Source organism: Artemia sp. Qi Xiang Cuo, chromosome 11 (genome assembly GCF_049724085.1).
Source record: "Artemia sp. Qi Xiang Cuo chromosome 11, ASM4972408v1, whole genome shotgun sequence".
Classification (NCBI taxonomy): Eukaryota; Metazoa; Arthropoda; class Branchiopoda; order Anostraca; family Artemiidae; genus Artemia; species Artemia sp. Qi Xiang Cuo.
This window is the reverse complement of record NC_142804.1, coordinates 71,092,797-71,120,652: the sequence shown is the minus strand read 5'-3', so window position 1 is coordinate 71,120,652 and position 27,856 is coordinate 71,092,797. Positions and strand designations below refer to the sequence as shown.

Here is a 27,856-nt window from a genome sequence, read left to right as displayed (position 1 = left end):
AAGACAATTTATTATATTTTTGACCATGTTGAACAAAATGGCTATCTCAAAATTTTGATCGGGTGACTTTGGGGGAAAATGAGCGTGGGAGGGGGCCTAGTTGCCCTCCAAGGGCACTAGAACTTTTAATTTCGGTTCGAATGAGCCCTCCCACGATATTCTAGAACCACTGTGTGGACGATCACCCCTGGAAAAAAAAATAAAATACACACGCATCCGTCATTTTTCTTCTGGCAAAAAATACAAAATTCCACATTTTTGCAGATAGGAGCTTGAAACCTCTACAGTAGGGTTCTCTGATACGCTGAATCTGATGGTGTGATTTTCACACCATCCTATAACTTTCAGGGGGGAGTTTCCCCCTTTTTTCGAAAATCAGGCAAATTTTCTCAGGCGCGTAACTTTTGATGGGCGAAACTAAACTTGGTGAAAGTTTTATATTTGAAATCAGCATAAAATTTGATTCTTTTGATGTATCTATTGGTATCAAAATTTTGTTTTTTAGAGTTTCGGTTACTGTTGAGCCGGCCGAGCCGGGTCGCTCCTTACTTACAGTTCGTTACCACGAACTGTTTGATAAGCTTAAACATATTAAATAAACTCACACAAAAACACCACTAGAACCCCCCCCCCCAAAAAAAAAAATTCATCGTATGATTGCTAGATTATCATAGGCAGCGCGCTAGCGCTGTCTAAGTAAAGATCGATGTGGGCACAATGTGTTTTTTTTTTCTCCACCCGGGCACTTCGTATCGAAGGATTTGTCGTAGAAACTTCGAAAAGGACTCATTCGATTGGAAATTGGAGTGGCTAGTGCCCTTTTTAATAGTCGAAAATGATTGGAGGGTAACTCGCTCCCCCCCACGTCTATAATTCCCCCAAACACATCCAACCAAAATTTTGAGATAGCCATTTTGTTCAGCGTAGTTGATTTCCAGATAGAAAATATGTTTTTGAGGGGGACACTCCCCCAAAACCCTCAGGGCATGGGTTTTAAGGTAGGCCTTGGGGGCATATAAGGTTTTTATAGAAGCCTTTGTCGTAGAAACTTCAAAAAAGGCTCATTCGATTGGAAATTCAAAGGGCTAGTGCCCTTTTTAATATTCGAAAGTGATTGTAGGGCAACTAGCCCCCCCCCCTCCACGCCCATCATTTCCACAAACACATCCAATCAAAATTTTTCCATAGTCATTTTGTTCAGCGTAGTTGATTTCCAGATAGAAAACATGTTTTTGAGGAGGACACTCCTCCACAGTCCTCAGGGCAAGGGTTTTAAGTTATGCCCTGGGGGCATATAAGGTTTTTAATGAAGGTGTTGTCGTAGAAACTTCAACAAAAGCTCATTCGATTGGAAATTCAAAGGGCTGATACCCTTTTTAATAGTCGAAAGTGATTAAAGGATTAATAGCCCCCCCAACCTCAGCAGTCCCCCCCTCAAAGCGCTGAAAAAATTCGAGATACCAATTTTGTTTAGCATTGTCAATTTCCACACATAAAAAATATTTTCGAGGAGAAACCTTCTCCACAACCCTCAAGTTAAGGGTTATAAGTTATACCCTGGAGGCATATAAGGTTTTTCTCGAAATACTTGTTGTAGAAACTTGAAAAAGGGTTCATCAGGTTTGATGTTCAAAGGGTTAGTATCCTTTTTAATAGTCGAAGACGCTTTAAGGACAACTAGCCCCCATCTCACGCCCACCTCTCCCCCAAACACGTACCATTAACATTTTTAGGCAGCAATTTTTCTCAACAGAGCTGAAAGTTTTGGACATTAGGTCCTTAAGAAAGAAAAACCCTCCCCCCAAAGTCCTTACGGAAAGGGCTGTAAGTTATGTCCTGGGGCATATAAATTTTTTATTAAAAGCGTTGTCGTAGAAACTTCAAAAGGTCTCATTCAATTCGAAATTGAAAGGGCTAGTGCCTTTTTAATAGTTGAAAGTGATTGGATAGCGACTAACGCCCCTCTCACGCCCACCATTTCCCAAAACACATTCAATCAAAATTTTGAGATTCCAGTTTGTTCAACGTAGTTGAACGTTCTGGAAATTAGGCCTTTTAGGATGATAAAGCCCTCAGAGCCCTCAGTGCAAGGGTTGTAAGTTATGCCCTGGGGGCATATAAGGTTTATATAGAAAGTTGTTGTATAAATCATAGGCAGCAATATCGTACTGCCTAAGTAAGAACGGGGACACTCGAGAACGAGACAAGAAACGGGGACTAAGTAATGAGGAGGACACTCCCCCACAACCCTCAGGGCAAGGGTTTTAAGTTATGCCCTTAGGGCACATAAGAACGATGTTGGCACAATGTATTATTTATTAATTTTCTCCTTTAGAGCAGAGCACTTCGTAACGAAGAAATTGTCGTACAAACTTCAAAAAGCGCTCATTCAATTGGAAATTGGATTGACTTGTGCCCTTTTTAATAGTCGAAAGTGATTGGAAGGCGACTAACACCCCTCTCAAGCCCACGATTTCCCCAAACACATCCAATCAAAATTTTGAGATAGCCATGTTGTTTAACGTAGTAGAAAGTTCTGGAAATTCGGTCTTAGAGGATGACAACCCCCCTAACAGACCTTAGGGTAAGGGTTGTAATTTATGCTCAGGGGGCATATAGGCTAAGGTGTTTATAGAAAGCGTTGTCGTTTTTGTTGTTGTTGTTGTTGTTTAGACCAGGGCACTTCGCATCGAAGGAGTTGTCGTGAGAACTTCGAAAAGGGCTCATTTGATTGAAAATAGAAAGGGCTGATGCCTTTTTAATAATCGAAAGTGATTTGAGGGCAACTAAACCCCCTTCCAGTCCCACCCACCCACGCCAACCCTCCCATTTCTGCTCTTAAAATTCAACCAAATCAAAACAGTGTAAGTGTATCCAAGCTATTATAGAAAATAAACAGTCTTTTTAGCGAATGGTTTCAAGTTATCCATTTCCGGTGAACTAGAGGAAGTCTTAAACTAAATTCAACAGTACTATGTGTGGCCATATTTTTAAAAGGTTTTTTTTTGTTTATAACTGCTGAACATTTTTCTCCAGCATACAAATAGAAGGCCAAACTATAAAGTCTTAAATAACGAAAAGATTTAAAGTATTATTTTTTTTCCCTAAAAAGACTATGTCAATATAAAACGAACAGAAGCTAATTAAAAAAATTTCTTCCACAAAATAATTGTTTCAAAGAAAAGTAAGGAACTCCATTAAACAAAAAAGGAGCAAAAATTAAATCAAATAATCTACCAAGCGTGATACTACCACAAATCAGCATCGATAAATAAGCGAAACCCAAAACTGAACAGAAATTACAATAGTTAACCGAGTCAAACTCAAAACAAGCAGAAATTAACATAAGTTGGGCGCAAAACCCCTATGCCTTCCCAAGACCAGAACAAAATTTGCATTTTACTGAAAAAAACAAATGAATGTGCATTGTCAGTTTAATATACATATACTGATATTTAGTAATCAAAATGTTAATATTATTTGATTTATTAAAGTTATAAAAGTAAAAACATTATATTTTTTCAGTAAAGTGCAAATTATGTTCTGGCCTTGGGAGGGCATAGGGGTTTTGCGCCCAACTTATGTTAATTTCTGCTCATTTTGAGTTTGACTCGGTTAATTATTGTAATTTCTGTTCATTTTGGGTTTCATTTATTTATCGATGCTGATTTGTGGTAGTTTCACGATTGGTAGATTATTTGATTTTATTTTTGCTCATTTTTTGTTTAATGGAGTTCTTTACTTTTCTTTGAAAAACTTATTTTGTGGAAAAAGTTTTTTAAATTAATAATGGAAACGAACAACCAGACACGTAAAGGGAGGGTTTTCGTGACCTCCTATTTTTCAATATTTTCCATAGTGTTCGCTATTAGATTTTCGTGTTCCTCATTGTAGACAATTAATAAATTTGGTCAGGGCATATCCAGGGTAGTTACTGGGTTTGACCCTCGTTCCAAAAAAGTTTGGTACTTATCTGTTAGCCAGTACACACTCGAGAATTTTGGATCTACCGGTACAGGGTTGAAACAACTGAGACGCTTGGGAGATAAATAGGATATATATAATTTGGGTTGCATATTTGCACATTAAGAGGGGTTGAGGGTTAATTATAGCGGGCCTGCATGCAAAATGTAACCTAACCTAACCAAAATACCAACTAAATATTAATTGAAATATAGCTGCAATGTGGTTTTACACTGAGCCAAAGCTAATTGTCTCCGTATACAAACAGCAATAAACTGATTACTGTCTGATTTTATAGATCCAAATTCTCGAGTGTGTACTGGCTCATAGATAAGTACCAAAAAATTTTTCGAATCGGTCATATAAACTAAGGTAGCCTACAAAGATTATTTCTCAAAAAAAAAAAAAATTCAAATTATTTCCCCGACTACTTGATTGGCCCGAAAATTCATATAAAAGATCCTCTAACCCCGAAACCCCAGCAAAATTCTTTCGGTGAACCCCCACCACTGGACAAAAATTCTTTCGGTATAACTCATAAACTAAAGTCCATGAATAGCAAGGAAGCATTGTCATTTCCATTTTTATATAGAAAACAAATTAATGGTCCCAATTTTTCATGTTAAACAGTTCTTTGCAAGTTGATTAAATCACGTAACATATGTCAAAGTGAGTTTTTGTATTGTCACTAAGAACGTCACAATACCATATTAGGCTAGATGATCTTTATATCCTGTTTTAATACATTAATATAAATCGTATTTATGTGTCATCCTTTCAAAGCTACAAAGACAACCGGCTAGGGCAATATTCAAAGTTATGGAAATTAAACAAGAGACAAATCAAATATGCACAGAACTCATTAGTTTATGTCACTATGCTGTGGACCCATGATGACCACTTAAGAACACTATGTTATAAAGCGTGGGTAGATACCAAATATATACCCCCTCCCAGTTTCAAAGGCCTATAACTATTGAATCTCTAAGAATTGTCTATCTTAAAACCAAACTTTCATGTTGTGCATGTCAGGGAAGCCCCCCCCCCTCCAAAAAAAATAAAAAAAACTACAATCCTATTATAGTTTCCTAAGAGTTTATAATATTTCATACAAGTCGTCAGTTTTTTTTTAGTTGCCCCCTCTGCCCAATTCCTACGTACTTGTCCACTTCATTGTTAAAGGAAAGAAACATAACACTGGATTATAGTTCTCATGAAGCTGGAGTCCATCTACACTTTTATTTTTTAAAGTTTACAAGCGACTTAGGAAGTATTTACCCGTCAACAAGGTAAGTATTCAGGGGGAGGGGGGGGAGGACTCTGAACCCAGCCCATCCCAAAACTTATTGATTTTCACCGTTGCCCCCTTGCTTCCCTGAAATTTGTCTTCTTTTTTGTTTTCTTAACGGAATCAGAGACAACCCTTGTCAAAATGAAGATCGGTCATATTCTACACGTAGCAATTTTTAAATTGGCAATCAAACACATAGAAGGGGGGGGGGGCAAGAAATTCCGTAATTTTTATGATTTCCCTCTATAATTTCCTATATCTCCCATCAGGGCCGTTTCCAGGGGGTAGGGGTTCCAACCCCCTTCCCCGAAATGTTTGTCCAACTCGTAAAAAAAATATATAAACCAATCTTTGATGCGTTTTTAAATTTTTTAATAACCCCCCCCCCCAAAAAAGAACTATTTTGTAAAACCCCCTCCAAAAAAAAAAATCCTGGATAAGTCCCTGTCTCACACATAGTTTAACTGAAATGACGAATTAACTCGCCTCCCGATATTGGCATTGGAATGAAAATGCAACATTTGATATTCTTTCTAAAATAAAAGCTTTGCATGCGAACTGGAAAGGAGGGAGGTGGTTCCATCCCAAGATCGGTTTGCAGAATATTTGGATACATTTTATACTTCCCCCCTAAATATTTCGAAGAAATACCCATGAATGAAAAATTGTAGATAAGGTTTAAAAATAAAGAGAAAAGGAAATTTAAGATGAAAAAAAAGAACAAAGGAGACTAGGGCCAGTAGATATTTTTCTCTTCAGTTCGGCTGTACATCTTTCATTTGTATATAAGGTTTTTATAAGCACATATTTTTTTAAGCTTCCCCTCACCCTTGAAATGCATCGTGTCGTTGCCTCAAAAGTTTCGGGTGTGTGCACCTAATAAGAAACTGATACTACCCAATGGCTTCCCAATATCTAAAAATTCAGATTAAGTTCAACTGATGTTAATACCCACCTTAACAAGCAATAAACCACAGAGAAAGGAAATATTCAGAGATCTCAACGAGTTTCTTCTTTATTTCAACAGAAAACATAATCAAGTTTTATGCAAATAAATTCAAGGTTTATATGAGATTTACGACAACGTAACATGGATAGCTGATAATGTCTGAGATAAAACAGACATATAGCAACAGGTTCTAGAGATCTGTTATAGAATTGGATAAAAAAAAAAAAGACACGAACGGTTTTAAATAATACGAACCTGGCTTCTGCAAACATCGAACAAGCTTCAAGAAACAGACAAATAAAGTGGCATATTACCAGAGAGTGGCGGACAAGGCCATATCCAGGGAGGGGGCTACGAGGTTTGACCCCCCCCCCTCCGAAATGTTTGTCCAACTCGTAAAAAATGTAACAAAATACATATAAGCAAACATTTGACGCGTTTTTTAATATACTATTTTTTGTCATTTAATTTTGATGAGAATAGACATATCAAAAGAATTGACTGTTTATTCTGATTCCAAATATGTAAAACTCATTGAGTTGCGTGTAACCAATGAAAGGCCACGAGTCTGAAAAAATTGCCTGATTTTCTAAAAGGTGGGGGGGAGATATTCCCAAAAAGTTAAAGATCTTAATGAAAATCCCACCATCAGATTCAGCGTATCAGAGAACCCCAGCACAAAGGGTTCAAGCTCGCCAAAATACGGAACTTTGCGACCAGCCCCCCTTCCACAGCCTTTTTAGATGCCACCCCCAACCCATGAAAACATCTAATCCAAATTTCGAGATAGCCTTCTTTCTTAAAATAGTCAAAAGTTTATTATAATTGTGACTCCGGCGACATGGCCTCCCATAACCCCTGGGACAAGGGTTGTAAATTCTGCGTTGCCCAGTATTTACACATAGGTTTTAATTGCTGGGAAAAGGGGGCCTGTTGATCCATGGTCTCCGAAAAGGTTAAGGTAACTAGGATGAAACTTTGAGAGAATGTAGAGGGGGGTGTTGAAATAAATCAAAAGACAGCATGTGCAAGCCGGTTGTCAAAAGGCCAGATTTGCTATTTCTCAGGAACGGCTGATGGTATTAGGTTGAAAATTTTAGAGCATGAGGATGATAGGACTTTACCAAGAGACTAAATAAAAAAAAACAGTTTTTTTAAGTGAAAGTAAGGAGCGACATTAAAACTTAAAACGAAAAGAAATTATTCCGTATATGAAAGGGGCTGTCCCCGCCTCAACGCCTCGCTCTTTACGCTAAAGTTTTTTATTGTTTTAAAAAATAAAATTGTGCGACAGAGTCAAACTTTAGCGTAAAGAGCGAGGCGTTGAGGAGGGGGCAGCCCCTTTCAAATACGAAATAAATTCTTTTCTTTTCAGTTTTTAATGTCGTTCCTTATATGCACTTAAAAAAAACTTGTTTTTTTTATTTAATTTCTGAACATGTTCTAACTAATGCAGCTTTAACTTAGGCTTACTCTACTTGAATAATTAGAATGAAACGTGTATATTAATTTTACTTGTTTTGGCTAAATGGCTTTCTCGAAATTTTGTTCTGACGTAACTTACGAATTAACTTACGTAAGAACTTCTACATTTGTACGTTTTTATTATGTATATTAGGGAGTTTACTCCTAGTCAATGCCTCGCTCTTTGCGCTAAACCCCTGAATCACAAAGGCCGGTTAATTAGAATAGATAGCTCTTTTGAAAGTGCTAAAAAAACTTAGCGTAAAGGGCGAGGTGTTGACTAGGGAGCGAACTCCCTCATATACGTAATAATTTCTGTTTGTTTTAAGTTTTAATGTTGCTCCTTACTTTCAGTTGAAAAAAACTTGTTTTTTTATTTAATTTCTGATCCTTTTTAAATAATGCTGGGAGATCCGGCGCCCCCTTCACAGACATATCCCTTCCCCCAAGGAAACATCCTCCATGGAAAAATCCTTCTCCGTAACCTCCTCCGACCCCTTCACCCAAAAAAAAATTCTTCCTGAAACATCTGTATACTTTCCATTAACCAATACTATATGTAAACAATTGACAAAGTTCATAACTTGCAGCCCTTCCCCCGGGAAATGTGGGGGATTAAGTCATCCTGAAAGACATATTTATTAAATGTTTGGCTATGCTGAATAAAATGGTTATCTAAAAATTTCGATTGGGTGACTTTGGGGAAAAATTAATGTAGAAGGGGGCCAAGTTGCCCTCCAAATTTTTTGTTCACTTAAAAAGGGCACTAGAACTTTTAATGTCCGTTCAGATGAGCTCTCTTACGATATTCTAGGACTACTGGATTAATACTGTATCAAAAAATAATAATAATAAACACGCATCCGTGATCTTCCTTCAGGCAAAAATTACAAAATTCAACATTTTTGCAGATAGGAGCTTGAAACTTCTATAGTAGGGTTCTCCGATAAGTTGAATTTGATGGTGTGATTTTCATTAACGTTTTAGGACTTTTAGGGGGTGCTTTCCCCTTTTTTCGAAAATAAGGCAAATTTTCTCAGGCACGTAACTTTTGATGGGTAAGGCTACACATGATAAAAATTATATATTTGAAATCAGTATACTAATTTGATTCTATAGATAAAACACCGGTTTTTAAAGTTTTGGTTACTATTGAGCCGGGTCGCTCCTTACTTACAGTTCGTTACCACGAACTGTTTGACACTACGTATATGCATGTTGTGAAGGGTACATCTGCAGCATCAAAGAAATGGCTAAGGGTATTGAGTTGCAAGTTGCAGTGCATGTTGTGATTGGGATGTTGAACTAAATCAAAAGACACAATGTGCATCCAAATTTCCAAAAACAAAGTATCTGCAATGTCTAAAAAACAGCTAGGGGTATAAAATTAAAAATCTCTGGGCATGTTGAACTAAATTAAAGGACATACAAACATCTAGGTTGACATAACGACGTATCTGCAATATCTCAGGAAGGACTAAGGTCATTAAGTTGAAACTCCCAAGGGTGTTGAACTAAATCCAAAGACAGAAGGGGGAATCGTTATCTTGAAGGACTACTCTATCTAGTCCACTATAAACTTTTTTAGTTTGTGTTGCCAAACTATTCAGAACTGATTAAGCGGTCAGGCCATAACTTGTATAGATTGGATAAGAGATCCAAATAAACGACATAAAACTAAAAGCCGGCAAATACTTTCCGGGCAATAATAGAAAAAAACATTTAATTTCTCCTGTTTTGTAACGGAGATAGATACATTGAGATTTAATGAACTTACATCATTAAAAAGCGCTATTTTTTCAATTGAATGGAGCAGAATTTTTTTTCTTAAGGTGATGAAAGGGCAGTCCCTAAAAATATTCGAGTATACCTGCGTGGAAAATGTTAAACATCAGCTAAAAGGAAATTTCATTTGAGTAATTTGATAACTTTCGGAATCCCCTGTTATGCTACCCGCCTTGATTTCAAACCTTTCCCGCACCGGATGCATTATTTACGCTGTATGCACATTGAATACACAACACTTCGCTTAGCAATTAGAAAGAGATTATACGTTTTCTTTATTTTAAAATAGCCTCTTGTCAGCTTTTTGAACTGTTAAAGAATTTAAGATCCTCCATCAATTTTTACCAAACTTGCTTTGGGAGTTTCCTATGGGTCTGGGAAAATTCGCTAATGGACTCGTTGTCTTTGAGACGGTCAGCCAACGCTGACACTCGCAAAAATAATTTTTAGGCATCGGATCGCCTCAAATTGAAACTAGCGGTGAAATGTTGATAGGGATTTTCGGCTATGTCAAGAGACTTTAAGTGCATCTAATGTGTCAAACTGGCATATATGCAGTATCTCAAAACCCGCCAAGGGTACTAAGTAGAAGCTTTTAAGAAAAGTTGAGAGAGATGTAAAAACAAACGAGAAATAACTATGTGCATCAAGATAGCCAAAAGGGTAGACGTGCAAGATCTCAGGAACAGCCGAAGGTATTACGCTGAAACTTTCAGATCGAGGGATAATGTGTGGACCCAAGTTGTCAAAAGAGCGTATCTGCAGTATCTTAGAAACGGCTAAGGATATAAAGTTGAAACGTTCAGAGAATGTTTAGGAGGAAAGTTAGAGTAACCCGGAATAAACTATGCGCACCATGGTGTTCAAAAGGACGAATCTGCAATATCTATCTCAGGAACAGCTAAGGATATTAACTGAGATTTTCAGGGAAAGTTAATTATATCAAAAGACAATATATGCATCCAGGTTATTGAAAATGCTTATCTTCAGTATCTCAGAAAGACACTAAAAGCATTCAGGTTATAAAAAAAAGGCATATCTGCAATACCTCAGGAATGGCTAAGGGTATTATTTTGAAACTGTTATGGCAGTTTGGGGGGAATGTTGAACTAGATCAAGACACTATATACATCCATGTTGTCAAGAAGGGTTAAATGCGACATTTCAGGCAAGAATTAGGGGATTAAGTTGAAAAATTCACAGAATGTTGAACAGAATCACAACACACTATGCGCTACCAGGTTGTCAACAGCGCTTACCTGCAACACCTCAGGAACGGCTAAGGTTATTATGTTGAAACCATCAGGGAATGTTCAGGATGGTATTGAACTAAATCAAAAGACACTACGTATATTCATGGTATCAAGAAGGGTTTATTTACAATTTCTCAGGAATGGCTGAGGGCATTAAGTTGAAAATTTCAGGGAATGATGAGGGGTTGTTGAACAAAATCAAAAGACACTATGCTTGTACAGTTCGAAAAGGGCGGATTTGCGGTATCTCAAGAACGGCTAAGGGTACTAAGTTTAAATTTTCATGGAATATCGAGGGGGATATTGAATTAAACCAAAAGAGATGTTGAAAGAATTAAACCAAAAGAAATTGAATTAAATCAAAAGAAGTTCATCAAGGTTGTCAATATAGCATATCTACAATACCTCCAGGAGCAGCTAAGGTTATTAAGTTAAAACTTTCAGGAAAAGCTGAGGGTGGTGTTGAACTAAATCAAAATACACTATAGGCATCCACATCGTAAACAAGAGCATATCTACAATATATCAGGAACAGGAAGAGAAGGGCGTATTTGTAGTATCTCAGGAGCAGATAATGGTATTATGTTGGCATTTTCAGATAATGTTGAATGGGTGTTGAACTAAGCCAAAAGACACTGGACATCCGGGTTTTCAAAAGGGCGTATCTGCAGTATATTAGGTACGGCTAAGGATATCAATTGTTGGCTTAAGGGAGCCACTTGAAACTTTTAGGGAATATCGAACGGGGAGACTAAGCAGATTTTAGAGTTTGAGTTGGGAGACCAAGGGGAACCTTATTTTCGTCTCTATTAAGGACAAAAAGAGTTTGAAAAAAAATGTAGCTGTATTGATTCTCAGTGTAAAATATTCTTTCTTTTTTTGGGATGATCTGCTTAGAATGTCAGGCCGTAAAGTCACCTCACTTAAAGTTTAAGAACCAAAGGAGCCTCAATCGGAAACAAATCTGTTTGCATGGATTCTTCAAGCTCTGTTTTAATTTCTTAACCGAAAAATGAGAAATGTTTTTAGTAAATGAGCTCAAAATGCATCGATTCAAACAAACAACCAGTTAAAACAAAATATAACACAACGATATTTTAAAAATGAAACGGTCAATTAATATTCACATATACACAAATTGTAACATGATGGGGGTAAGGATGGCTTCAGCCCCATAGACGGCCAAAAGTTATGCAATTTTTCAATCCGAAGGTTTGAATAATATTTCTCCCAACCAATTCATCCAAAGTTCTATGACACAGATACTATTAAAAAATTTGCAAAATTTTGTCCAAAATATAACTACTTCTCCTATTTTTGGCAATTTCTTTTTTTAAGTTTGACTTGATCATTCATTGTTACCTCTGTTCGTTTTAAGCTTTAATATTAAGTTTTAGTTTATTTCTGCTCAATTTGGTTTGACGTAGCTTTGTTCTTTCTTGAAAAACATTCTTTTGTAGAAGTTTTTTTTTGTAAAATTAATCAATAAAAAAAAAAGAAAAGTTAAGTTCCACCTATTTGATCCACCTTTGGAAAATTTGAAGCCATTAAAAAGATCAAATCATTTTAGAGACATGAGATTTATTACTTGAAAACTCCGTTTCTTTGTAGTTTTAACAGTAAAACAGCATTTTCTTCCTACCCTTTCCCCTGAAAATGCAGTTTTATGATATCTTGCTGTTTTCCAAAGAGCTGCTCAATTATACTACTTCATTAATCGATTCATCCTTACCAAAATTATGGATACCTAATGCAATTTAGCAGCGAATGCAAATAAGTCGTTTTATTCAAACTCATAAATACACTTAGTACCTTAATCAGGTGTGAAAGATCATCGATCAAAATTAAATAATCTACAGTCAGGCATCTTCAAGAGAACCCCTTAAACGACAGGATATCTAAACAAGTAATTAGAAAATCAGAGGACCAGCAAGAGGCGTCATAAATTATACATTCTTATTTAGACAAATTTACAAGTCTGGATTTGAGACTTTGGATTTCTGATAATTTTTCAAGTCATTTGAAATGACAATTCAAAGTAATGGAGAATTTTCCTTTGATAATGATGAACAAACAAACCTAAAAAAGGGATCAGTTATCAGGGGGTATGAATTGGGGGGGGGGGGGTACCCACCCCCCTCGAAATTGAAAATTCCTTTTAAGGTCTTTACATTGAAATAAAAACCTCACCCTACACTTAAAAAATAACTTTTTTGTAGTTTCATAAAAAAATTCCTCACCCCTCTCCCTATATTTTCGTGAATTGGCGTATATGTGCAGGGTTTATCCGGAAAGTAATAGGACGAATTTTCTTTCACCACGACTGTCCTTCGGAGCGTATGCGCTCCGACTGGATTCGGTAGAGGGCTTCCCTAGCTAACAAACAAAGTATAAACACATACAACAAGTACTGACAAAACTCTTCAAAAGTGACCCCGCGTACCTCAGCGCCTCTAGAGGAAAAATGCTGTACTACTTAATCGCTCCGAGCCAATAAATTAAATTTAATACAGCTTTTACGGAACAAGTATAATCACCTACGGAGCTTGTGCATTTATCCCCCAGGTTCGCATAGATATGGAATCGTCTCCGGAGACACGGACAAAGGGTCACTTTTTTTGGGTGGAGAGGATAGGTTTTGTCAGTACTTGTTGTATGTGTTTATACTTTGCTAACAAACGAGCTGCTGATCAGTTGTCTCCGAGCACCTGGAGAGTCAGGACAGGCATTTTTGCGTGACGTGTATTCTGTGCGTGGTGCAAGCCAAAATGCAGCGTTCGCTAGAGTAGAGGTACGCGATTAAATTCTGAGTAAAACTCAGTAAATCTGCGACAGAGACGTTTGATATGATCAAGCAGGCTTACCCAGATGTTGCTTTAGCAAGAAGTGGCGCGTTTCGGTGGCACCAGGCCTTTTTGGAGGGCTAGGAAGAGGTCGCCGATTAAGACCGTGCTGGAAAACCTTTGACTTCAACAAAAACCGACAATGTGACGCGTGTGCGCAAAGTTTTGAACTCAGGCCGTTGTTTAATTGCATAAATTTTAAATTTACCAAAATCTGTCGTTCATGACATTGTGACGGTACATTTGAGCATGCGCAAGGTGTGCGCGAAGGAGGTCTTAAAAGTGCTCACTGGCGACCAGAAATTGCGGCGAGTGGAAGTGTGCCAAGAAAATTTTAACATGTGTGAAAGTGACCCCCAATTTTTGAATAACGTAATCACAAGTAACGAGTGCTGGATCTTTGAGCACGATCCCGAGACAAGGAGGCTATCTTCCGAGCGGCTCATTTCGATGTCTCCTCGCCCAAAGAAGGCAAGAATCAGCAAATCCAAAGTGAAAACGATGCTCATTGTCTTTTTTGACATCAAAGACATCGTCCACCATGAATTTGTTCCTCCTGGGTAAACCGTCAACGCGAAGTTTTTTTGTGGAAGTGCTCAAGAGACTCAAACGAAGGGTCAATTGGGTCCGACAAGACATCGCAGCCGACTGGAAGTTACAACAAGACAACGCCCCGGCTCACACCGCCTTTCTCGTGAACAGCTACCTGACCAAGGCTGGCATCCCGCAGCCGCCCTACAGCCCAGATGTGCCCCCCGAGACCTTTTTTTGTTTCCTCACCTGAAAAGGCCGATGAAAGGAAAGTATTTTGCGGCAGCAGAGATGATCCAATCAGCATGCACCGCGCCTCTCAAGGCTATTCCGGCGAATGCATACCGTGACACCTTCAATGCTAGGAAATCGCGATATATAAATATATATTTTTTTCGGGAAATGGGTATCCTGGGATTTTCAGGCCTAAAAAACGATCTATAGAAGTCAAAACTTTGAGAAAATTCGTTAAAAGCCTCAATTTTGGAAAAAAAATCTATACAAGTGATGTCATATTTATGGATACATTTGAAAAGCATATATACGTCAGATTTACCTCAGTAATGGTTGTATCGTTTTCAGTGTCTATGATGCAGGCAGTAATACACAAGAAACAAACGATTGACAAGAAAAATCATATGATTGACGTCATTATAAATTATATAATTCCCCACCCCCCTAAGAGTGAACATATCATTTATATATCAATTAATTAAAAAAAAAATTTCCACAAAATAAGTTTTTCAAAGAAAAGTAAAGAACTCCATTAAACAAAAAATGAGCAAAAATAAAATCAAATAATCTACCAAGCGTAAAACTACCACAAAACAGAATCGATAAATAAATGAAACCCAAAACGAACAGAAATTACAATAAATAACCGAGTCAAACTGAAAACAAGTAGAAATTAACATAAGTTGGGATAAAAAACCCTATGCCTTCCCAAGGCCAGAACATAATTTGCACCTTACTGAAAAAAATATAAATGTTTTTACTTTTATAACTTTAATAAACCAAATAATTAATATTTTGATTACTAAATATCAGTGTTTTGCCCTGGTCTAAACAACAACAACAACAAAAAAATAATACATTATACCCACATCGATCTTTACTATAAAATGTCAAGCCTTCCAATCACTTTCGACTATTAAAAAGGGCACTAAGCCTTTCGATTTCCAATCGAATGAGCCCTTTTTGAGTTTCTACGACAACGCTTTCCATAAACACCTTACATGCCACAAGGGTATAAATTACAATCCTTACCCTAAGGGCTGTGAGGGTGGTTGTCATCTTCTAAGACCTAATTTCCAGAACTTTCAACTGCGTTAATAAAAACGGCCATGTGAAAATTTTTATTGGGTATGATCATGGAACTGGCGGACGTGAAAGGGGCATTGCTTGCTGTTCAATCACTTCCATCTATTAAAAAAGACACTAGCCCTTTCAATTTCGAATCAAATGATCCTTTTTGATGTGTTTACGGCAACACTTTTAATAAAAACCTTGTATGCCCCCAGGGCGAAACTTACAACCCAGGCCCTGAGGGCTGGGGGGGGGGTTGACAGCCTCAAAGATCATATTTCAATAACATTCTGTTACGTTGAACAAAATGGGTGTCTGAACAATGCTATGTGAGGTGTGTGGTAGACAAGTGAGGGTGAAAAGAGGGATAGTTACCCACCAATCACCTTCAAAAATTCAAGGGGGCCATATCCGTCTCAATTTCAAATTGAATGAGCCCCTTTTAAAATTTTTACGACAAATCTATCTATACAAATCTTATATCCCCCTAGGGCATAACTTACAACCTTTGCCCTGGGGGATCTGGGGGGTTTGTCATCCTCAAATACATAATTTCCCGAACTTTCAACTACGTTGAACAAAATGGCTATCTCTAGACTTTGATTGAATGTGTTTGGGAAATGGTGGGTGTGATACGGGGGTTATTTACTCTCCACTCACTTTCGAGTATTTAAAAAGGGCAATTTCAATTTCCAACCAAATGAGCCCTTTTTGAAATTTCTATAACAACTTTCCATATAAACCTTATATACCCCCAAAATAACTTACAACCCTTGCACTGAGGGCTCTGATGGGTTTATCATCCTAAAAGACCTAATTTCCGGAACTTTCGACTACGTTGAACAAAACAGATATCTCTAAAATTTTGATTGGATGTGTTTGGGGAAATAGTGGGCGTGAGAGGGGGATTAGTTGCCCTTCAATCACTTTCGACTATTATAAGGGCACTAGCCCTTTCAATCACTTTTGACTATTAAAAGGGCACTAGCCCTTTCAATTTCCAATCAAATGAGCCCTTTTTGAAGTTTCTACAACCTCGCTTTCTATAAAAACCTTATATGCCCTCAGGGCATAACTTACTACCCTGACCATGAGGGCTGTGGGGGTGGAAGGGTTTTCATTTTTAAAAATCTAATTTCCAAAACTTTCAACTACGTTGAATAAATTGGATATCTCAAAATTTTGATTGGATGTGTTTGGGGAAAAGGTGGGCATGAGAGGGGGGTTAGTTGCCTTCAAATCACTTTCGAGACTATTAAAAAGGGCATTAGCCCTTTGAATTTGCAATCGAATGAGCCCTTTTTCAAGTTTCTACGACAAAGATTTCAATAAAAACTTATATGCCCCAAGGCATAACATATAACCCTTGCCCTGAAGACTGTGGGGAGATTGTCTTAATCAAAGGTATAATTTCCTAAACTTTAAACTGCGCGGAACAAAATGGCCATCTCAAAATTTCGATTGGATGTTTTTGGGGAAATGGTGAGCGTGGAAGGCGTGTTAGCTGCCTTCCAATCACTTTCGACTATTAAAAAAGGCACTAGCCATTTCAATTTCCAATCGAATGAGCCCTTTTTGAAGATTCTCCGACAACCCGTTCTATAAAACCGTATGTGCCCCCAGGGCATAACTTACAGCCCTTGCCCTGAGGGCTGGGTTATCATCCTCAAAGACCTAATTTCCAGAATTTTCTGCAACGTTGAACAAAATCGCTAACTGAAAATTTTGATTGGATGTGTTTGGGGGAATGGTGGGCGTGGAGGGGCGTTAGTTACCCTCCAATCACTTTAAACTATTAAAAAGGGCACTAGCCCTCTCAATTTCAAATTGAATGAGTCCCTTTTGAAGTTTTTACGACAAATCTGTCTGTAAAAGCCTTATATGCCCCCATGGCATAACTTACAACCTTTGCCCTGGGGGCTCTGGGGGGTTTGTCATCCTTAAATACATAATTTCCAGAACTTTCAACTACGTTGAACAAAATGTCTATCTCTAGACTTTGATTGATTGTGTTTGGGGAAATGGTGGGCGTGAGAGGGGGTTATTTACTCTCCACTCACTTTCGAGCATTTAAAAATGGGAATTTCAATTTCCAACCAAATGAGCCCTTTTTGAAATTTCTACAACAACTTTCTATATAAATCTTATATACCCCCAAAATAACTTACAACCCTTGCACTGAGGGCCCTGATGGGTTTATCATCCTAAAAGACCTAATTTCCAGAACTTTCAACTACGTTGAACAAAACAGATATCTCAAAATTTTGATTGGATATGTTTGGGGAAACAGTGGGCGTGAGAGGGGGATTAGTTGCCCTTCAATCACTTTCGACTATTAAAAGGGCACTAGCCCTTTCAATCACTTTTGACTATTAAAAGGGCACTAGCCCTTTCAATTTCCAATCTAATGAGCCCTTTTTGAAGTTTCTACAACATCGCTTTCTATAAAGACCTTATATGCCCCCAGGGCATAACTTACTACCCTTGCCCTGAGAGCTGTGGCGGTGGAGTGGTTGTCATCCTTAAACACCTAATTTCCCAAACTTTCAACTACGTTGAAGAAATTGGCCATCTAAAAAATTTTGATTGGATGTGTTTGGGGAAAAGGTGGGCGTGAGAAGGGAGTTAGTTGCCCTCAAATAAATTTCGATACTATTAAAAGGGGCACTAGCCCTTTCAATTTGCAATCGAATGAGCCCTTTTTCAAGTTTCTACGACAAAGATTTCAATAAAAACTTACATGCCCCAGGGACATAACATATAACCCTTGCCCTGAAGACTGTGGGGGGATTGTCTTAATCAAAGGTATAATTTCCTAAACTTTAAACTGCGCGGAACAAAATGGCCATCTCAAAATTTCGATTGGATGTTTTTGGGGAAATGGTGAGCGTGGAAGGCGTGTTAGTTGCCTTCCAATCACTTTCGACTATTAAAAAAGGCACTAGCTATTTCAATTTCGAATCGAATGAGCCCTTTTTGAAGATTCTCCGACAAACCGTTCTATACCGTATGTGCCCCCAGGGCATAACTTACAACCCTTGCCCTGAGTGCTGTGGGGGGGGGGGGGTCACCCTCAAAGACCTAATTTCCAGAACTTTTAACTACGTTGAACAAAATGCCAATCTCAAAATTTTGATTGGATGCGCTTGGGGAAAGGTGGGCGTGAGAGGGGGGTTAGTTGCCATCCAAGCACTTCCGACTATTAAAAAGGGCACTAGCCCTTTGAATTTCCAATCGAACTAGAGTTATTTGAAGTTTATTGGACAACGCCTTCTATAAAAACCTTATATGCCCCCAGGGCATAACTTACAAAACTTGCCCAGAGGGCTGTGGGGGAGCGTCCTCCACAAATACATAATTTCTATCTGGAAATCAACTACGCTGAACAAAATGGCCATCTAAAAATTTTGATTGGATGTGTTTCGAGAAATGGTGGGCGTGGAAGGGGTGTTAGTCGCCTTCCAGTCACTTTCGACTATTAAAAAGGGCACACGCCACTCCAATTTCCAATTGAATGAGCCCTTTTCGAAGTTTCTACGACAGCTTCTTCGATATGAAGTGCCCTACTCTAAAGGAAAGAAAAAATAATAAATTATACATTGTGCCAACATCGCTCTTATATGCCCCTAGGGCATAACCTAAAACCCTTGCCCTGAGGGTTGTGGGGGAGTGTCCTCCTCAAAAATATATTTTCTATCTGGACGTCAACTACGCTTAACATAATAGATTTATTAAATTTTTGATTTGATGTGTTTGGGGGAATGATGGGCGTGGGGGGGGGGGCGAGTTGCCCTCCAATCACTTTCGACTATTAAAAAGGGGTGTTCCAATTTCCAATCGAATGAGCCCAAGTTTCCAAGTTTCTACGACAACTCCTTTGATACGAAGTGCCCTGGTATGGAAACCAAAAAAAAAAAAATAATAATAATACATTGTGCCAACATCATTCTTTACTTAGGCAGCGCTATTGCGCTGCCTATGATACGACATTACAAAAGGAACATAGCTAATACCAAATGCCAAATGTAAATCAAATACCAAATGTAATTAGTCTATTTACAAAAGGCGCTTTAAATAATTTCACAAGGCCTAGAGTAAGCAGAGCAAGTAAACAGAGTAATTATAATGCCTAGAGGACAAATTAAGAACCTAGACCATAAAACGTAACAATACCAATCCGATCCGACCGGATCTGACCAATCCGAGAGGCTAAGGCGAAGGACATTGAAAAAAAGTCTAAAGTAATGATAAATGAAATACAATCAGAATACTTGCATCAGCGAAAATCACTACAACTCGAAAACAAAAGTGAAGAACAAAGAAATGTCTGGTCCAAAGATGATCTGCAGCAAAAACTAATAGAAGTCAAAACAAATATGAAGATCAAAGAAATATCTGATTACAGCACATGTGACAACGAGGAGTAGAACGAAGTAAAAATGAAAGTGAAGAGCGAACATATAAGCGGTTAAGAGATATGCAACAGCGAGAACAAAGAAATATGGGACTAGAAGATAAGTGGCAGCAAAAATCACAAGCGACAGCCAGAAAGCGAGTATGACTGGCCACAAAAACGATCTAAATAGGCCAGGACTTTAAGAAAGAATTCGTGTTTTTCTAAGGGTGGTTGTAACGGGTGGCCGGCGTTTACCTCCCCTGAAACTACCCCCCCCCCCCGCGGCGAATACCCCCCACGGAGTATATAGAAAATGATGGAGTCTAATAGAAAAAGAAATAAAAAATATATATAAAAAAATCCATGAAAAAGACTATCATAGGCAGCGCAATAGCGCTGCCTAAGTAAAGAACGATGTTGGCACAATGTATAATTATTATTATTTTTTTTTAGTTTTAGACCAAGGCACATCGTATAGAAGGAGTTGTCGTAGAAACATAAAAAAGGCTCGTTCGATTGGAAATTGAGAGGGTTAGTGCCGATTGTAACAGTCGAAAGTGATTGGAGGGAAAATAGCCCCCATCCCACACCCATCATTTCCTCAAGCACTTCTTGCCATTTTGTTCAGCGTAGTTTAAAAGTCCGGAAATTATTTCCTTGGGGACGACAAGCCCCCCACAGCCCTCAGGGCAAGGGTTATAAGTTATGCCCTGAGGGGCATATAAGGTTTTAATAGAAAGAGTCGTCGTATAAACTTTGAAGGGGGCTCATTGGATTGGTAATCACAATTTATAGTGTCTTCTTTAAAATTTAAAGTGATCGAAGGGCAGCTACCCCCCACACACGCATCGTATTTTCTCGAAATGCATCTAATAGACATTTTGAGACAGCCATTTTATTCAAAATAGTTCAAATATCATACAAAAAGGCTTTTGGAGTTGAAACAAACTTCCAGGGCTTGGGGGCAAGAGTTGTAATTTATACGTAGGGGATATAAGGTTTTTATGAAAGGGGATGTTTAACTTTAGAGGAGGCTCATTTGGATGAAAATTGGAAGTTCTGGTTCCCTTTTAAGAGTCAGAAGTGATGGAAGGCAGCTAGCCCCCCCCCCCCCCACCTCGATTACCCCTCGTCACCAAACAAATCTTATTAAAATTGTGAGATAGTGATTTTACTCAAAATAGTCCAAAGAACATATAACAATGCCTTTATGGTTGACACAATCCCCAGTGTTGTAAGTCACGCTTTGGAGGCATACAAAGTTTTTATGGAATGGGTGGTCGTATAAACTACTGATGGGACTCATTTGAATTGAAATTGGAAGTTATAGTGCCCTTGTTAAAAATCAAAGTGATTAGAGAGCAACTAGCCCCCCCCCCCTAGTTCCCAAGGAATAAATATATAAATATGTATATTAAACTGACAATCCAGGGTTATTATTATTTTAGTAAAATGCAAATTACGAGGGCTATTCAGAAACTAGGGAACGCTTCCGTCTGACGCCACTAGACACGCGGCAGTCACGTATGTTTTGGTATGCACGTGCTCGTTGCTTTAGTCGGCATCCAGCCGTGAGAACGAGAACATCTTCGCATTGCCCGTTTTCCCAATATTCCAATTTAAAATGTGCGCTGTAATTGCAAATCCCGCTAGTTGTGAAGTGCGGTCCGTAGTACGGTTTTTGTTAGCAAAAAAAAAACGATAGAAATTCATCGGCAACTGTGCGAAATGTATGGCAACGAAGTAATGAATGAAAGTTCAGTGCGAAAATAGTGTATCCGGTTTAAAAATGGCCAAACTAACGTGCATGATGAAGAGAGGAGTGGACGCCCGAGCATTGTGACAGACGATCTTCTCGCCAAAGTTTGATGAGAGGATTCGTGGGACTCATTTAAATGGGATATTTTCCCACATCCACCCTACAGTCCCGACCTAGCACCGAATGATTTTCACTTTTTTCCGAAGATGAAGAACTGGCTAGCGACACAGCGTTTTGATGACGACGACGAGCTCCGAGCGTGCGTCACTGAGTGCCTGAGATCACAGGCGGCGAATTTCTATGATGAAGAAATTTCGAAGCCTGTCCACCACTATGATAAGTGCCTTAATTTGTTTGGTGACTATGTAGAAAAGTAGCATTTTAGTCACTCTTTCAGATGTATATAATAAAATATTTTTCCTGTACCTAGTTTTTGTTTAATAACAAAACGTTCTCTACTTTCTGAATAGCCCTCGTATGTTGGGGTTGCAAGAGTTGTAAGTTATGCCCCGGGGCATTAAGGTTTTTATGGACGGGAGGGATATTTAACTTCAGAGGAGGCTCATTTGGTTGAAAATTAGAAGTTCTAAAATCAGAATATGTAATATTAAACTGACAAACCACGATTTTTTTTTCTTTGTAAAGTGCAAATTATGCCGGGGTTGAAACAAACCCCCAGGGGTTTGGGGCAAGAGTTGACAGTTATGACCCAGGGGTATTTAAAGTTTTTATGGAAGGGATGGATGTTTAACTTTAAAGGAGGCTCAGTTGGTTGAAAACTAGAAGTTCTAGTTCCCAAGGAATAAATATCAAAATATGTATATTAAACTAACAATCAACGGTTATTATTATTAATTTTTTAGTTAAGTGCAAATTACGTTGGGGTTGAAACAAACTCCCAGGGCTTGAAGGCAAGAGTTGTAAGTTATGCCCCGGGGGCATCTAAGGTTTTTATGGAATACATGGACGTTTAACTTTAGAGGAGACTCATTTGGATGAGAATTAGAAGTTCTAGTTCCCAAGGAATAAATATCAGAATATGTGTATTAAACTGACAATCTATGGCTATTATTATTATTTGTTTTAAGCAAAAGTGGGTAATACGTTTTTAGCAAAATTTTGATGATTTTTCACCCACTTTTTTTCTTCTTTTTTTTTAATTTGGCGCCCGCTACTGCCAAAAATTGCACAAGTTCATACGGAAGTCTTTTCAACAAGATGGGTTTGCTGGTTTTTTTCTAAGCTTTTAAGGTACTTGTGGGGTTTAAATTCTTCTGTTTCCCTTTCCTTAGCACTTCTCAACGAAACTAAAAAAAAAACACAATTCAAATACAATTCTTAAGTTTAGAAAACCCAATTTTCCGCACGGAGGTCGGGGGGTATTTTCCGGGGGGGGGGGGGTTAAACACCTATAAGCAGTTGCAACAACCTGAGGTGACGTCATGACATCAAGAAGAGGCTCATTCTACTAAGCTTCAGCGATATCTACTAAGCTTCAAACTTTTGGTTTTCGTTTTTAAGGTTTTTCAGTTGTTGTAATCCCTTGTTAAAATATATATAAATATTTTTGCAATTACCAGTTTTTGGTTCTTTAAGTAATTTAATGTAAACTTCTCCTTGCATGAAAATCTTCAATTTTTCTACATAAATATGGCAAATGTGATAAAGTTATTGTAATACTGATGTAATCTAGATCGTTTTTTAGGGGGGAAAGAATATCCCAGGATACAAATTTTCCCGAAAAAATGGGAAATACAGTGTCTTTTCAAAGATATTTGATTATTGAAGCAAGTCCGATTTCTAGCACCGATTATCTACTAAGCTCCAAATTTTTAGTTTTCTTTTTTAAGCTTTTTGAATTGTTGTAATCCCTTATTAAAATATATTCAAATATTTTTGCAATTACCAGTTTTTTTCTCTTTAAGCAATTTAACGTCTTTTCATACTGCTACCTTTTCAAAGATATTTGATTATTCAAGCAAGTCCGATTTCTAACAAAGTTTTCTACTAAGCTTCAAACTTTTGGTTTTCTTTTTTAAGGTTTTTGAATTGCTGTAATCCCTTGTTAAAATATATACACATATTTTTGCAATTACCGGTTTTTTTGCTCTTTGCGCAATTTAATGCCTTTACGCAATTTGAATGATATATTTCGACTTACTTTTGGTTTTCTTTATTAAAATTCTTGAACTATCGTAATCTCTCGTTAAAATGTATACAAATATATTGGTACTTACCAGTTGTTTGCTCTTTCTGCAATTCAATGTCTTTTTATACTGCAGTCTATTCAAAGATATTTGATTATTACAGCAAGTCCGATTTCTACTAAGCTTAAAATTTTTGGTTTATTTTTTTTAAGGTTTTGGAATTGTTGTAATCCCTTCTTAAAATATATACTAACATTTTTGCAATTACCAGTTTTTTCTTCTTCAGGCAATTTAATGTCTTTTCACACTGCAGTCTGTTCAAAAATATTTGATTATTACAACAAGTCCGATTTCTACTAAGCTTCAAACTTTTGGTTTTCTTTTTGAAGGTTTTGGAGTTGTTGTAATCCCTTGTCAAAATATATACTAACATTTTTGCAATTACCAGTTTTTTCTTCTTCAGGCAATTTAATGTCTTTTCACACTGCAGTCTGTTCAAAAATATTTGATTATTACAACAAGTCCGATTTCTACTAAGCTTCAAACTTTTGGTTTTCTTTTTGAAGGTTTTGGAGTTGTTGTAATACCTTGTTAAAATATATAGGCTACAAATATTTTTGCAATTACCAGTTTTTTCGTCTTTAAGCAATTTAATGTAACCTACTTCTCCACAAATGAAAATCTTCAATTTTTCCTCATAAGCGTGACAAGTGTAAAAACGTCGTTACATTACTGATGTATATAAAAATGGCATCACTCACATAAATATTTTTTCTTCCGAAATTAAGGTTCTTAACGAATTTTCACAAACTTCTGACATATCCAGATCGTTTTTCTTAGGCCAGAATATACCAGGATCCAAATTTTCCGAGTCGTTTTGAGAAAAAAATACAAACATACATAAATAAATATACAATTATTGCTCGGTTATAAAGATAGTATATATAAAATATGGCTTTTATAAGTTTTTCGTAGGAACTGTTTTTGGTCGAGGATTTAAATGATTATACTTTTTTTTTACATAATTATCGTGAGCAGCTCAGTGATTTGGTTACATTTAGGTATACAATACATACATTACGTTAAACATTCTTTGGAATAGAGGTACTAAAATATTTGTTGTTGACATTACGAACTTTAGATCAATGACCCCCCCCCCTGTAAAGTAATGTTGACATTTCTTTGATTTTTTCCATAATTCCTCACATTCTTTGGATAATTCACATATATATATTTTTCGAAATTGACCGCCTTCCCAAAACACATGTCTTTGTGTGTGTCAAATTTTTCCCAGGTAAGCAAAGAAGCGAAAGACGAAAAATTGAAAAACTAGGTCCCAAAATATATATTTTATCATTTAATCCCCCCCCTCCGCCCCTCTAAAAGACAAATCTTCCAACTGTGGTAACAACGGTGTGTGCACCAATAATTTTTTGGGCTTGTACATTCAATGATCTGTAACTAAGTTCCCTTGTTGCACCTTTTTGCGTCTATTACTTTTTTTAAATCCCAGCTATTTATAAGTTGAACAGGGAGAAATTGAGTCATATTTACCTTACAATAGGTTTTGATGAAGTTCCGCCTCCGTAGAACCTCCCTTATTGCCTCTTCATAGAGTTTAGGAGCAGAGTGAATCTGAGACACAAGTTGCACGTACTGACGAAGTTTTTCAAAAGATTTCTGCTGAATTAGAACCCTATTTGTTACTTCAGATATACTTTTCTCTGTGTATATCAGCCATCTAAAATGTGGATTTCAAATCAATATTGGTAAAAACTAACACCCGAAGTTGCTGCGCTATGAGAGTGAGAATCTATTCAAGGGGGAGGGAGGTATAAAAAAAAAACACACACACAAGCGGGCAAACTATATGTAATATATAGAAAACCATAATAATCCTGAGATTTGGGGTATGGAGTGATCCAAACATCCCCCCACATACATGACTGATGGAAAATAGAGGATAAATTTGAGCCCCAGTACGTTCTCAAATTCTTAATTCCGCCTCCTTCCACCCTCAGGAAGATGAATCTATTGTGGTAGGTGAACGAAATTTTAAAAAAATGAATCAATAGGTCAAGAGAAAAGCACACAAAACTTGATCCACTTACACCAACCTAGTTTTATAACTAATTCTTCGATCGAACTTTTCACCAAAGAAAATTGACAGAACCCTGAACGCTACTTATCCTTACATCACACATAGGCAATAATAGCCGAAGTTTAGTTTTGTTAGCATTTAGCAACTGTTTCTAAATATGATTTATTTGATTGAAAAGCTAGTAATGGCTGCAAAAATAATAGTTGCACAATAAAAGCAGCAAAATTAATACCTGCACAGGTTTAAAACCGGTGCAGACATAACGGCAACAAAAATTTGCTTGTCAATTTAATGGACGAATAATTTGAACCCCAGCATCAGCTGAAACTGCGATTCTGAAAACTGAATCGCATGAAAACTGAAACTGCAACTGAAACTGAATCGCATGTGAAACTGAATCGCATGAAAACTGAAACTGCGATTAAGGTGAATGTCGCTAAATTCATTGCAATGTTAATTTTTCTAAATTCATTGCAATAATAATCTGAAAACTGAATCGCATGAAAACTGAAACTGCAACTGAAACTGAATCGAAGTGAAACTGAATCGCATGAAAACTGAAACTGCGATTAAGGTGAATGTCGCTAAATTCATTGCAATGTTAATTTTCCTATGCTACGAAAAGAGATCTTGCTCTCTGACCCGACATACCAGCACAATGAAATTTTGCACAAGTGATCTTTGGACAAGGATCTAAAATTTGGCCGGTTTTTTTTTCTGATTTAAATCCTAGGAAAAAAAAAAATCTAATGTGAAACCTGGTAGCTTTTTTTACAAAAAGGTCTGGAGCTTAAGAATGAAAAATTTGAAGCAATCGAAAGTACTATAAATTCAAAAAAAAAAATTGAAATTAATTGGCCGGATTGAAAATTCTAGATTCTTTTAATTTATTCCTCCACGATTGTTTTTGTGTTTTTATATTTTGGACTCTTGCACGGCATGGATAAAGCGATAAAGTCGAAAGTAACTTCAAATTGTAGCTCTTTTTATTCCAAAGTTTTCAGCTTTCTAGTCCAATTCATTAATTATATATATATTTATAAATAAAATTAAATTTTTACTCTGTTTCTCCTGTCTTACATAACCCCACTTTACACCCCCTTAATGGAAACATACCTCAGGCTAGGACGGGTCATGCTTGCGTTTAACTGTCAACTTGTCTTTAATTGGAGTTTGTCAGCTAAGAGAACTATATAAAAATGACCAGAAGAAAAAAGATGAACAAAGGATGGCTTAATCTAAAACAAATGCGGTAAGTACATAAATTATAAAACTATCAACACAGTTTTTTCATAGTTTGAACAAGATCTTGAAGGAGGGGGCCCGGGGCTCATGACAGATTTGGAGACCAATTTGGCAGAAGCAACGAAATGCAATCGAAAAGATTATATCCAAATATCGTATATGGAATAAGAAAAATCGTGTAAAAGCGATAATAGACAAAGGCATACGCGTCGTAATTTCCTGGGCGAGGCTCTAAATCTCTTTGTCTCTCTCTCACTCTCTTGCTTTCCCTCTCTCTTCATTCTTCGGTAACAGTTTATTTCATTTATAAAAAAAAAACATTGCCATTTGATCCAGCCTCAGTCGCGTCTATTATTTTGTTTTTAATAATAAATGATTCTGATCAACATAGTTTTTTATAAGGCCATTACTGAATTTATTTAGATTATATCTGAATCTTTTAGATATATTAATTAGATTACGTCTAAAAGAGTATTCCATGTCGTATATATGAAACACTGTAGCTTATATATAATAGAACACTGTATATCAATAATTATATATACAATGATATGGAACAAGAAAAATCGTGTAAAAGCGATAAAAGACAAAGACATACACGTCGTAAGTGTACTGCGGGGGGGGGGGGGGGTGGAGGTCTTTAATCTATTTTGCTGGTTTTCAAAATATGAATTTAATTGCTACCATTACTGAATTAAATTAGATTGATTATTTAGTCTGAAAAAGTAAGAGCATGGGCAGACTGACACCACGAAGAAGGCGCTAAGTTTGAACTGTGGAGGGTACCAAAAAGGGGGATGGTCTAAAATTTATAGAATCTGAGG

At 37.2% G+C, this 27,856-nt stretch overlaps 1 protein-coding gene across 1 annotated transcript in view; it reads right to left on the bottom strand.

Moving 5' to 3' along the window:
* The window catches only part of Atg17 (autophagy-related 17), a 90,070-nt gene that overhangs the window by 18,535 nt on the left and 43,679 nt on the right, over window positions 1–27,856 (bottom strand). Inside the window, exon 7 of the mRNA XM_089096997.1 lies at window positions 25,241–25,427. Within this exon, the coding sequence (XP_088953123.1) occupies window positions 25,241–25,427 (187 nt within the window). The remainder of the gene's footprint in view (window positions 1–25,240; window positions 25,428–27,856) is intronic.